The 12,094-nt window shown below is 37.5% G+C and overlaps 1 protein-coding gene across 1 annotated transcript in view; it reads right to left on the bottom strand.

Annotated features, from left to right (window-relative positions):
- ARHGAP8 (Rho GTPase activating protein 8) overlaps positions 1 to 5,664 on the bottom strand; it is a gene marked incomplete at its 5' end in the record, with an annotated part of 68,286 nt that extends 62,622 nt beyond the window's left edge. Inside the window, 2 exon segments of the mRNA XM_082280266.1 lie at positions 3,027 to 3,168; positions 5,628 to 5,664. Of these exon segments, the coding sequence (XP_082136392.1) occupies positions 3,027 to 3,168; positions 5,628 to 5,664 (179 nt within the window).
- Between the last annotated feature and the right edge of the window lie 6,430 nt (positions 5,665 to 12,094).

Here is a 12,094-nt window from a genome sequence, read left to right as displayed (position 1 = left end):
AGTTTATAAAAGCACAAGCAGCAAAAACAGAGTCCAACAAAATAAACACATATTCAAAACAAGGTACTGCAAAAAGTTGTCACCAATCATATTATAGCAGCCAACCAGAGAAAATAAGGAAGTTTGATGAATCTGATATGCTTATATGTCCCCTCCTTTTTGCCACAAAGAAAAATAATCCTGAGTTTGCTTTCAGGCAAACAGATTGAAACTTCTTCAAAACAGAAATAAAAAGAACCAGCACAACAGCATTGTTCCATTTACATATGCTTAGAATTGTCAGCTGCACATTGGGATTTGTGACATAACTAAGTCTGTAATTTATAAACAATTAACTAACTTTACATGTTTTTAAAATGTTCTTTTTTTTCTTAAATTATATTTTTACACTGTATGAATACAACTCGAAAAATCTCCTTTGCATATAGTCAAAACTCTTTTTATGGAAATCAGGTATAAGTAATTTTAGTTTATGAAAAGCAAGAAGGAATTCTAGTGTGGGTTTGGTCATTTTTAAAATAACTGTTGGAAACTAGATGACTGTAATAGATGGATAAATTACTGCAAATATTTTCACCTAAAGTATTTCTTTTTCTTCAGTCATTTCAAGCAATACATCTCATCTTTCAATCACCAAATAAAAAATTAACAGCTTTCTGAATTGCTTAAACACAGCAATGATTTCAAACACTGAACTCATACTTTGTCTTACTCAAAAATATGAAAGCTATTACAAACTAGGTACAAATTGTTTAAAAACTATTTGTTTCCAAAGGGACTGGCATCTTCCAAGAAGGGAAGGAATCTTTTCCTTGTTTGAATGTTAATCCTGAAAATATTCAGACCTGACTCCATACCATTAACATTGGGATAGGGAGGTCTTGTTTTGTGAAGGTGAAGCATGTCCTTGGGTATGATCTCACCTTTCCTGTGTTCTGCACTCATTGCACACCTCTGCCTTCTCCTCTTGCATCCTACCTTGGAGCTATTTTGGAGGCTGCAGGCATAGGAGTCTGAAGCACAGCACTGGCTTGTGCTTCGCATTTAAATTGTCCAGCAGACTTGCAAACCCCCACCAAGTATTTCTGGCTGAAATTGTAGGTAAGGTCACTCTTTTCTGGGCTTAAACATGGCCAGGGAATTTTTTCCCTCTACAAAAGATTTCAGTGCTAAGGACAAAACCATCAGAGGTAATCCAACATTTCAGGCAAAATTTGCACCAGTGAAATTAAACCAGGAGTACACCAAAGGTTTGGACTTTATTCCAAGTAAACACTGATACAAAGCAAGTTCTACAATGAACTACGGAAGCTACAGGTAGGTCTCTTTAAAAAACACTTTCACCACACTATACTGGAGCATATTCCCATTCTTTAATAAGGCACATGCTTAGAATGAAGCCAGGCAGGGCTGCTCAGGAAAAGGCAGGGAATGTCTCCTTTGTCAGTCGAGGTTGGAAGACTGCCAAGTTCTCCCCTTTCCCCTGGTCTGGAGGGATGGAGAAAAGGAGCTTTGTCTAAGCAGAGGCTCAGGGAGTTCAGCTCATCACCAGTAGTCACAATGATTCCCACAAGGACCTTTTAGAATTAACACCAGCTAAACCAGACAGATACCCAGTGCTTACAACTTCCAGGGCAGCTTTACACAAATGAAGGATGAGGAGCAACAATAAACATTTACTAAATAGCTGTACATAATTGAAGTTGCAGCAGTAGCAGTAGCAGTAGCATAGCCCAACATAATTTGATGCTGAGTATATTATCAGGATAAAAAAAGGCTTGAAGATCTCTTTTGATATGTCACCATGTAGCACTGCCTAATAGAGCAGGAAGAGGTTCTTAGGTGGACAGTTACAGTGACTCTGGTGCATCCAGCATGCGTTAACACACCTATCACACTTTCTCAGTTTGATTTCACTGATTTCATTAACAACTTAAATATCTTGGTGTTTTCCCCATACTTGAGAGAGAAACATCCTCATGAGTTATCAAGATTTTGAATCACAAGAATGTAAATATGTTATTCCCCTGCTTATGGTTTTGAGTCTTACATTGGGGGCTTAGTTTCAAAGAAGGTAAAAGGTGATTATTACCATGTGTATAACTAGCTTCAAGGAGAGAAGTTATTATGAGTAAATTCGTCTTCCCATTTTCAGTCAGAAGTCAAATTATGATAGATTTCACTGCCCTAGAGCACTGGTTTTGCTAAACTTGATGTTTACTTGTTTATGGCTCAAATTCAGGAAGGTATCTATGTATTATAATCTGAGTTCATCATTTTCCTAGGCTTATATACCTAAAGTATAAAATACAAAAAGTGTATACAATGTAACACAACCTTAGATGTCATTAGGATGAAGATTAAATATCGCAATTAGTTTCTTATTGTACTAATTTCTTTAGGATTGTGATTATTAATGCTATTTTATCAAGTACATTTATACCAAAAATAAGCCAAAAGGAAAAAAAAATAGGCAATGCACACTTTAAAGAGGTGCTTTTATATCATAAATATGGCTGCATGTCTTATATGTTGCCAGAATATTTTAAAAATAAGTAACTGCAAACATTAAAGGATCCGATATTGAAATATGCTATGTATCCATAATTTCTCTCCAAGCCACAAGAGAAATCTAGGTAATAAATGCAGTTAAAACTCATGTCAACTGTTTCCTTTCAGCCTTTTGTTAGTTTTTATATACTTAACTGATATCTCTTTGTTGCACAGCCTTTCCAGGGCAAACAAGAAAAATGACAACACTTCAGGTGATTTAGGAAACAAAGCCTATCACAAGTGAAGTACAGAGGTGTCACAGTCACAGTTAGGCCTTAGATCATAAGATATTGCTGTAGTTATATTTTAAAGCAAGATTAATTTCAAATATTTGGCTCATAATTCATCTACAGATGAGTGCACTTGAGGATGAAGGCTGAAAGCATCAACATGATTCCTATGTATGACCTTGAGTACAGTAAAGAAAATGTGATAATGTGTGTAGTAAGGTAAAACCATAGGATTTTCCAAACATACCTGCCAACTGGATGATACCATGTCTTGCAACATCATAGTAGGGGTGATTGATATTTAGCTCAGGATTCTCAAGTGGTGAAGGCAGAAATGTTTCTTCCTGTTCTGAGTGTGTATCATCCATTTCATCTTTCTGCAGTTCTAAAGGAGCAACCAAGAACACAGAAGAGTTCATGAACAGCAAAAAACTTCTGTCTCTGATACACCATTGAAGGGTTGAATTTTAGCTCAGTTTGACAAAACCACAGGTCTTTATCACTATCCATTGCAGTTACAAGTCAGCTTCTTGTTCTTTACACTTTCTCTTGTGTGGGAAAAGAAACTCTTCAATACCCCAGATCTATCTTCACACACTCCTTAAGATTAATATCTCCTGTGATGCTCACAAAAATCTCTATGACTGGACAGCTGGCATGCTGAGACCTCGCTATTCATGACTGCTGTTGTTGTCTCATAATTTTTTACACTCCCTTAATCTGCCTGGATCCATCTACAACTTCCTGCATTTTATTTCAAGGTTGCCCAAACAGAGAAGCCGAACTTGCAGCTGCTGCCATATGCATTGACAGCTACTCCACATTAACACCTCATGTGAACACTCTCCAGAGCAGATTCACAGCTTACATAAGGGTAGCAAATTGCAAACAAATCTCCATCTCACCTTCCCCAAAACCCACTGTCCCCTTGAAATGCTTTAACCTTCTGAACCTGGAATTGGCAAGGCAGCCAAGTGTCCATCTGAACCTGGAATGGGCAAGGCAGCCAAGTGTCCATCCAGCATATACTCCAGCTAGAGGCCAAGCAAGGGTGTAAATTACTGCTCAAAAGCCCAGTAAAATCTCAGTAAAATGGGCAGCCTTCTCCCAGCTTCAGTAGATTCTGGACTAGATACTAGAAGTAATATATACTCAATACTGAAAAGAGCAACACTGTGTTAATCTTGTTCCAGGACTTTCTGGGTTTGTTGGGGGTTTTGTTTCACACCCAAGTTTTTTCCAAACTGTTGTAAGGTTAAAAAAAAAGCTCATACTAAGTACATATCCAAATGAACAGAATCTGGGGTAATTAGTAATAACTAATACACAAGTGTCTTGGTGGCTTAAGAGAAGACACAGGTAAAGAGAAAAACTAATGGTTTATGGTGCACCACCTGCGGTACATCATCCACCTCTTTTTATCTTGCAGGTTTTAATAAGGTAGAATTAACATTTTTATCTATCAGTTTGGACACTTGGAAGAGTCTGCTGGACATGGTGCTGAGCCATTTTGTCTGAACTGTGCCTTTGCTAAGAGAAGTTGGACCACATTACTCTTAAGGTCCCCTTCCAACCTGGCATTCCATTATTGTATGATCTATAACATTACTAGTGTCACATTAAAAAGTACTAGAACATTTTGTCTTCTCATCATCTGCATAGTTCATGTTCCTTGACCAACATGCAGGGCACACTAGGGCAGAGAAAATAAATAATGATTTCAGACAGATTTATGTGCCAGCAGCTAGTAAGTTTTAGAGAAAAACTCATATTAAATATTTTGGAATGCTTTCCACTCACAGTTTCTCAGTATCTTTCTATCCTGCAACCAGCCACATGAAGGCTTTATTGTCTCATTTTTAACATTATTTGTAACAAAAAAGCATTTCACAAGGATGAAACATGCCACTGGTGGCTGGGCTTCTCCAAAACACAAAGGATTCAGCAACACGTGTACCACTTTTACATTTCTTTATGTCTGAATTCACATAAAAGCCTTCTCAGAAAATAAATCAGGAAAAAAAATCTGCCTTTAGACAGACAGCATTAGAGTCCTCTTCATATACACAAAAATGTTTAAACTCTTATTATCTCCAAAACGTGTATTTTTCTACCTTTTAAAAGCTTATCATACATAAAAAGCTACACTAACCTTAAATGAGAAAGTATTCTTTGACTTTACCGAATGGTTTTTCCCCAAAAGCTGGGAAGAATAATAATGCAAACATAATGCAGTAGGTAAATTCCACAATTTTTTCTTTGTAAAAATATTTAAGTCATGTTAAAGCTCAGAACAAGTAAAGCACTAGTTTGTTTATTAGGGGTTTTGCTTTTTTTTTTTCCCCTTCATATCTGGGCACCGTAACCACCTAAGGCAAGAAAGTTCCAAAGGGAAAAGAGAAAAGGAAATAGTAGATGCTCATCTGTGAGTATGTGAACTGGGAGCTGTGTTATTAAAAGTGGAGCGTATGCTCAAAAATACAAAAGAAACAACCAATCTGACTTTGAGATGTTCCAAAGTGTTGGGGTTCATCCCTCCTGCCATGTAGCCCTGGGCGGGAGACACGGGGTTTCCCTGCCCCTGGTCAGCCTCGTTCCCCATTGGTTGTTTTGTGTTCCCCTGCGTGGACAAGGACCCTTTGGTCCCGTGACTGGAACAGTTCCTCAGCAGATCTTCAGCCATGCGGCTGAAGAAATAAACATCTCTGAAAGCTGTAACTAACACTGGATTGCTCCAAGAAATATTACAGAATGTGGGTGAAGCCTCCCATTTACTGAACATACTCTATTAAATCACTGGTAACTTTACACAGATGCAACTTGAAGTATTATAAAAATATTTACCTATTTCAGCTAATTTCTCAAAGTCAACCTCAGACATATTTTCCCTTAGGAACAAGTCTATGCAAACCTTGCAAACAGATTCTTGAAGGATGAAATGATCCTTGGGTCAGCCCTACAAAAATAAACAAAGGAAGCTATCATCACAATGTGGCACATTTTATGCGCTACATAAATAGCAAAAGAAAACAAAAAACCCACCCCAGAAATCCTACTGCCCAGTTGTTGTACAGGAAAAACCTTGTTGACATTTGGCTACCATTTTCTTACAAGAGTGTTATAAAAGTATTGTAAAACTGCAATCTAAAAAAAAGAAAAGCTATGAATTAATAACAAAGAGTTCGAACAAACAGACCTTTTTTTATTTCAGGGGGGTTGTTCCTCAAAGTACTTAAGTATTACACAACATTAATGACAAATATCAGAATTTCTGACTAATTCACTCCTGAAAAGAACTTAAAACTTTTTTTTTTCTTGATGTAGATGTTGATATATACACTCCGTACCCTCACACCAGGTCACTTTTCTATAGCAATTCTAAGTTTTATATACCTCATACTTCACATGAAAGAACTCATGAAAATTTCAACAGAGCGCTAACATATAAAAAACCCCCACAGTTCCTGTGTGTAATCACTGCTTTTTGTCAAAGCTCTGTGCTTAGCAAACAGAATACTAAGGAACACACTCAAAATTATCATCAGGACCAAAAAACAGGATTTAGAGGATCTGTTTCCCCAAGCAGCTGCTCCAAAAAGCAAAATGAGTACTTCCAAATTAGTACTTCCCTTACATTAAAAACCCAGAGTCAGGTGTGGGGGTGAGAAAGAAATTGAGCTTTTAGGCCTCTCCTTTGAATTTCTTTTACCCCCTTGGTTTACATCAGTTTGGTATGATCTGAACATGTTAAATAAAAACAAAATGGGCAAATTCATGGCCTGGTGGTTGAAAAAAGGCATACACAAGCATGTTGTCCTCTGCCAAGACATTAGATTTTGTATTGCTCCTTCAAATCACTCAAACTGGGAAATTATTTTGGACCAAAAAAAGTCCAGACAGTTTGCCTGCTTGCTGCAGGTTCTGCCACTTAGAAAATTTTCATAAACTTACCAGGTATTTTGTAACAATCTTACCTGTTCCTTGTTGAAAATAATTAGGTCCACTTACAGGAAACTCAATTTAATTAAGTCCATACACACAGGGGAAAGTCCCATTAAGTTCAAAAAAGAACATTATTCCATTTCTCACTGAGCACTGATATTCTTTAAAAAAAGAGCACTTCTGGGTCAGATTTGTATTACTATTAAAAATGCATAGTGATTGATAGTCCAATGAGTACTTTATTATTGATAGCTATTGATATTCAGATATTTCTAAGATTCACAGTTAGTAACTGATGTGATAATGTATTTTTTTTAGCAATTAATCTGTACCAGGTATGGTAGATTATTTAGTGAGATGGCTTGCTTGTACTTGGTATATTATCTGCTTATCTGCACCTGTGATGGTCAGGAATAAACGATACATAAATAACTACTGTGAATGAACAAAATTTAAATGTGTTTATGAAGCCAAGCTGCAAAAAAAGGAAATGAGGATAAAATAAGGAAAGCTGACTTCTTCTATCTTATCTGAACATTTTCTCACATTTGTTCCTAAACAAAATGTTTACATTTTGTAGGAATGTAAGGACTTGAAGAAATTTTCAAGGACCTGCGAATTCATACTTTCAGAGCAAACAAAGCCAATGTTCACTACATCTGAGCTTCATGGACTTCATCCCGACCAAGTATTTCCAAAAGCTCTTAAAAGGAAATGGGGCTTTACCTTCCTTCTGAAGTACCTATTTACCTCAGGCCTTTCCAGTCTATTGAATTTAAACCATAAACCATGAATGAAATCATAAGTCATAAAACTTAGGCTATATCTTTGACACCAGAATGCTTTTTAGATGGCGTGAGTAATAAAGGTCTCAATAAATTTATAGAAGAAGGAAAAAAAGCCATCTTCTTCTGCTGCTGCTTGAAGGAAAAAAATAAATACAATCCTTCAATACATAGCATGGGACAAAATACAGCTTCTCCTTCATACTAATTACTAATGCTAGTTAGAAGTAGTGGCTCGGTCTAGAGAGGGCAGATTTAAATCTCCCCCAAAACTTGCTGAAAGACATCTGGCTTTTCAACCTCAAAGTTACTGTACAAGTGAGACTAACTATGATAGCGCTAAAACATTTACAAATGTTTAACACAAAAAGTTATTGGGAAGCTAGAAATTATTTACATGGAATCAAAGAATAAGGGAAGTGGGGAAGAAGCCATCTGCCTGGTTTTCAGCTTACTGTTCCCTTGGGGTACAATTAGAAAGTTTCCAGTTAGGAGACAAACTTAGTGTAGCACCCTCAGAAATTGATTTCCTGTTGACCGCAGCATTCTCTGTTCCTGGGAGATAACATAACCTCCTTAACAGTGTTCCCGTGCCACATATCACTGTTTCTAGTAAAGTCTCAGATTTAGTGCCTTCCCCAAACTCACCCTATCAGAAAGGTTATTAAAACAAAAAGCCCTGAAAAGAGCCAAACTACAAGCCTTTTATTAATAATAGAAAATTTGAAGTATTTTACAAAATATCGCAGACTGTGTTCCTCCAGAGGCAAGGTTATTACTTGCTTACGTCTCTAAAGGAGTGTTACTTCAGCGGAAATGAAGGCAGTCACACACAAAACTGCCTGGTAATGAACTCCCATCTACAGAGAGTCCAAACAAAGGCAAGAGATTCCTCCAACATTTGTCAAGGCACAGGCGTCTTTGACACCTATTCTTTTTGTACACTCAGCTGTCAGATATGTTCTTATTCAAATGTAAATAGTGTGGTTTCTCTTCATTTTTTTCTCTGATGTTCTTGCCTTCCACTGATATTCTTTGTTATTTTTAAACGGTGTGACAAGCTTACCGTGTAACATCAGTCTGCAATTTACATTTTGATAGGATGAGAATTCTGTGCAAAGCCAGTATCTGCTAAGGGGTATCAGATACAAAACCAGGTAAATGGCTTTCAGGAGATTATTTTATTATTTATAATACTGCAGGAAATTTGCTACAGAGTCTATAAACACAGCAATACATGAGCTGAGCGCATAATGTACTCATGAAAAATGTTTTCTGTTGGGGAGGATGAAACAGGAAAGCCTTATAAATATGATTGCCTGACAAAAGATTTTGGGAATATGAAAACTACAGGCGACATCGAAATGAAAGCCATTTTTGAAATACCAAATCTTAGTTACTGAACAACTGGAAAACAATGGTATGGCCGACTGAAGGTAATCCCCTCTTGATTGAACAATACCCTCTGCTTGCAGGCAGGTCCAAGGGTCAGAGCAGACCCTACTAGCTCAGCAGAAGGGGTCCAAAGAGTAGTTTTTAGGAGTTAAGATGTAACACTCTATGGTAATATAACAATTCTTATAGGCTGTATGTAAATGCTATAGGATTTGTATCTTGTATTAGATTGGTTAGTGGAAATTAGAATATTCAGTACAGAAGATGATTTATTGTATTGTAACCAGGACTTCATCACTACTACTTCCACTCTCTCACTAATACTTCACTCTTATTCCTCTCGCTCTCTCTTTACTTACCCGCTTACACTCTTGCTCTCTTGGGCCTGCTCCGAGCTGCAGCTGGCAGCTCTAAGCAGTGCCCCTGTACCCACGCCCTTTGCAATAAACCGCATGTTCCAAGATCTGACTTCAGAGATCTCTCATCTCCGTCTGTCCCGACCGTCGAACCCACCCAAGCTCCCACAGTTTTCAAAACATTCTCCTTTCCTTCCCCTAGGTTGTCTGCCCTAAATAGTATTTTTCCACAGTGTATTTCCTACACAATGTCTACCAAACTTCAAGTCTATATTTCTCATTATCAGCTGGTTTCAGCTGTTTGGTATAGTGTATTTTCATATTCTTTACTGACCTGCCACTCATTCTTTGTTGGCAATACATTGGTGAAAATCAACAAATAGACACTCAGACTGACAGCAAGAGCACAGACAGGGCTCTGGTTCTTTGGGCCTCTCTCTGCTGAAATAATTTGACAACTCGAAAAGAAACCCAAAGAATTTGAATGCTGATGCCACACAGGTTGGTAAGTTAATATTTAGAATTATAGAATTATTATTTTGAAAAGTTCAATGCAAGTTTACAAAAGTTTATACTACTATGTATGGTTATTTCAATCAAATTTAAAAGCGTAATCACTATTCCTCACTGGAACTATATAAATTGATGACCATATCACTGAACACAGAAAAATGTCATGCTAATATTTAAAGCAAAATATTAGAAATATTCCTGCAACTATTTAGCATTTATTGTGGGCATAAAATATAACACTATTTGGGTTCTTACATGTTACATTGACACCTCTGCTCTTTCAGAATTAATAAAATCAGTAAAAAATTCATAATCATGAAAACTGCCAGTTCTCCATACAAAATAACCCTGTGCTATGTAGTATCACTACTCTGTCCCAGAAATAACACAAAAACTTACCTGGTTTTAAGGCTAACATGAAAAAATATTATGTTAAAATGGAAGAGAAAAAGGTAAAACCTAAATTTGTATGTCCTTAAAAACAAACCAAATACTTTATTCTTTCTATATCACACTATTTTAGGGGATTTTGAGTCTCTCTTCATAGAATGATCAGAGAAGGAGCACACACAAAAGTCAATTCCTCAATGGATTGAGGCACAGCCTTGAAAATTAGAAAGAGACTGTCTCCCTGTCAAGAGCATCTGTGCTCTAACCTACCAAGTTCTACACTGATCAAACAGTGCTGATTTCTCTGAAAGCAATTTTCTACTGGGCTAATCCATTCAATTTCTACTTGGAAAACAGGCGAGCAGTGTTTACTCAGTGATGGTATATATTGTCCTACGCTTAGAAGCCAAAGTTCATGCAGTTGGGTCTTTTCAGTGCTTATTCCAGGATCATAGAATCACAGTCTGGTGTGGGTTGGAAAAAACCTTAAAGAGCATCTCATCCCACCCCCTGCCATGGGCAGGGACACCTTCCACTAGACAAGGTTGCTCCAAGCCCCATCCTGGCCTTGGACACAGCTTCTCTTTGTGAGAGCCTCACCACCCTCACAGGGAAGAATTTCATGATGACATGCACTTGATGAAACATTTTTCTACAGTTACACTGTATGTCCAACCTCTAAGTATATTGCACCTTGTCTGCCTTTATAATGCTTGTGATCACTGTCGCAGGACTGGAGCAGGTAAGGAAATCTTAAACCTTGACTCCCCATCACCAGTTTTCCTCTACTGGAAAACCTGTGATACACTGTCATTTCACTGACCACAAAATACATGAGCACAATCTCTTCCCCGTACACCCTGCCATACCTTTTCTGCTGAAGGAGTCAAAAATCTATTTATGGGAAATAATTAAGCATGTCAGAGTGAAATAAAAAGTGTTTCTTTTCTGCATATAAATACCTGTATGTATCAGACATTCTCGGTTCAGACAGCACTAAAGTAAAGGGACTATTTCTAGCCATTACTAGCATAGAGATTTTGGAAATACTTTTTTGTTGTCTGAAACAGTGCAGATATTTTCTTATCACATCCACTTGTTCATCTAGCACAGTACAAGCACATGAGGTAAAAAAAAAGTGACTAATGTATAACCAATTGAAAGAAAACCTTTTAAATTTGCTCTATCATTAGGACAAAATTATCTGAACATGGATAAGTGGCTGCAATGCAATACAATACACTACATGTTTTGGATTCAGCATAACTGGTTGTGCCTGTTTGGCCAAATTTAGAAATATATCCTCTGAGAGAAGGCAGGTTACAACCAGCCCTCCCCCACCAGGCTCGGGGGAAAAAAAAAATTCCTCAAAGGAAAGTGAAAGAGATAAAAACTATTTATTTAACGAATACACAGGAAAAGGATAATGATGCTAAATAATAAAACCTCTTGCTCTGCTGAGAGAAACCTGGGAAAATTTCAGAGTTCTTCCATAGATCTCTCTCTCCCCCTCCTTGTCACTGGGACGGGCTGGTGGGCCCACCTCCAGGGCCAAGGCCTTGGTGGAAATTCCTCCTGATGTATTCTGATGTTGAAACAGTCCAGCAGAGAAAAAAAAGAAAAAACAAAGTCCCAGGAAAACAAAAGTTCAACTCTCCGTCTCTCTCCAGAGAAAGAAAAAGGAGCTGAAAAACTGGCCAAAAGCAAGCAGGGTGCTTTCCCCACTCTTACTCTGCTGCTGCAGATGAAAAAAAAATCTCTATCTCTGTGTGACCTTGAACAAGCTGCAAACTGCTTTGAAGAAGTTTTGCTCCCCCCTCTCAGGCTCAGTTTAAAGGCATAGAAAGGCACAAAATTAATTCCTGGGCATAGGGCAGCGATATGGGATACACATCATAAAGTCACCCCAAGACACTGGTTATTGACTAAA

The sequence above is a fragment of the Coloeus monedula genome (genome assembly GCF_965178545.1).
Source record: "Coloeus monedula genome assembly, chromosome: 4".
NCBI lineage: Eukaryota > Metazoa > Chordata > Aves > Passeriformes > Corvidae > Coloeus > Coloeus monedula.
This window is presented reverse-complemented; position numbering and strand designations above follow the sequence as displayed.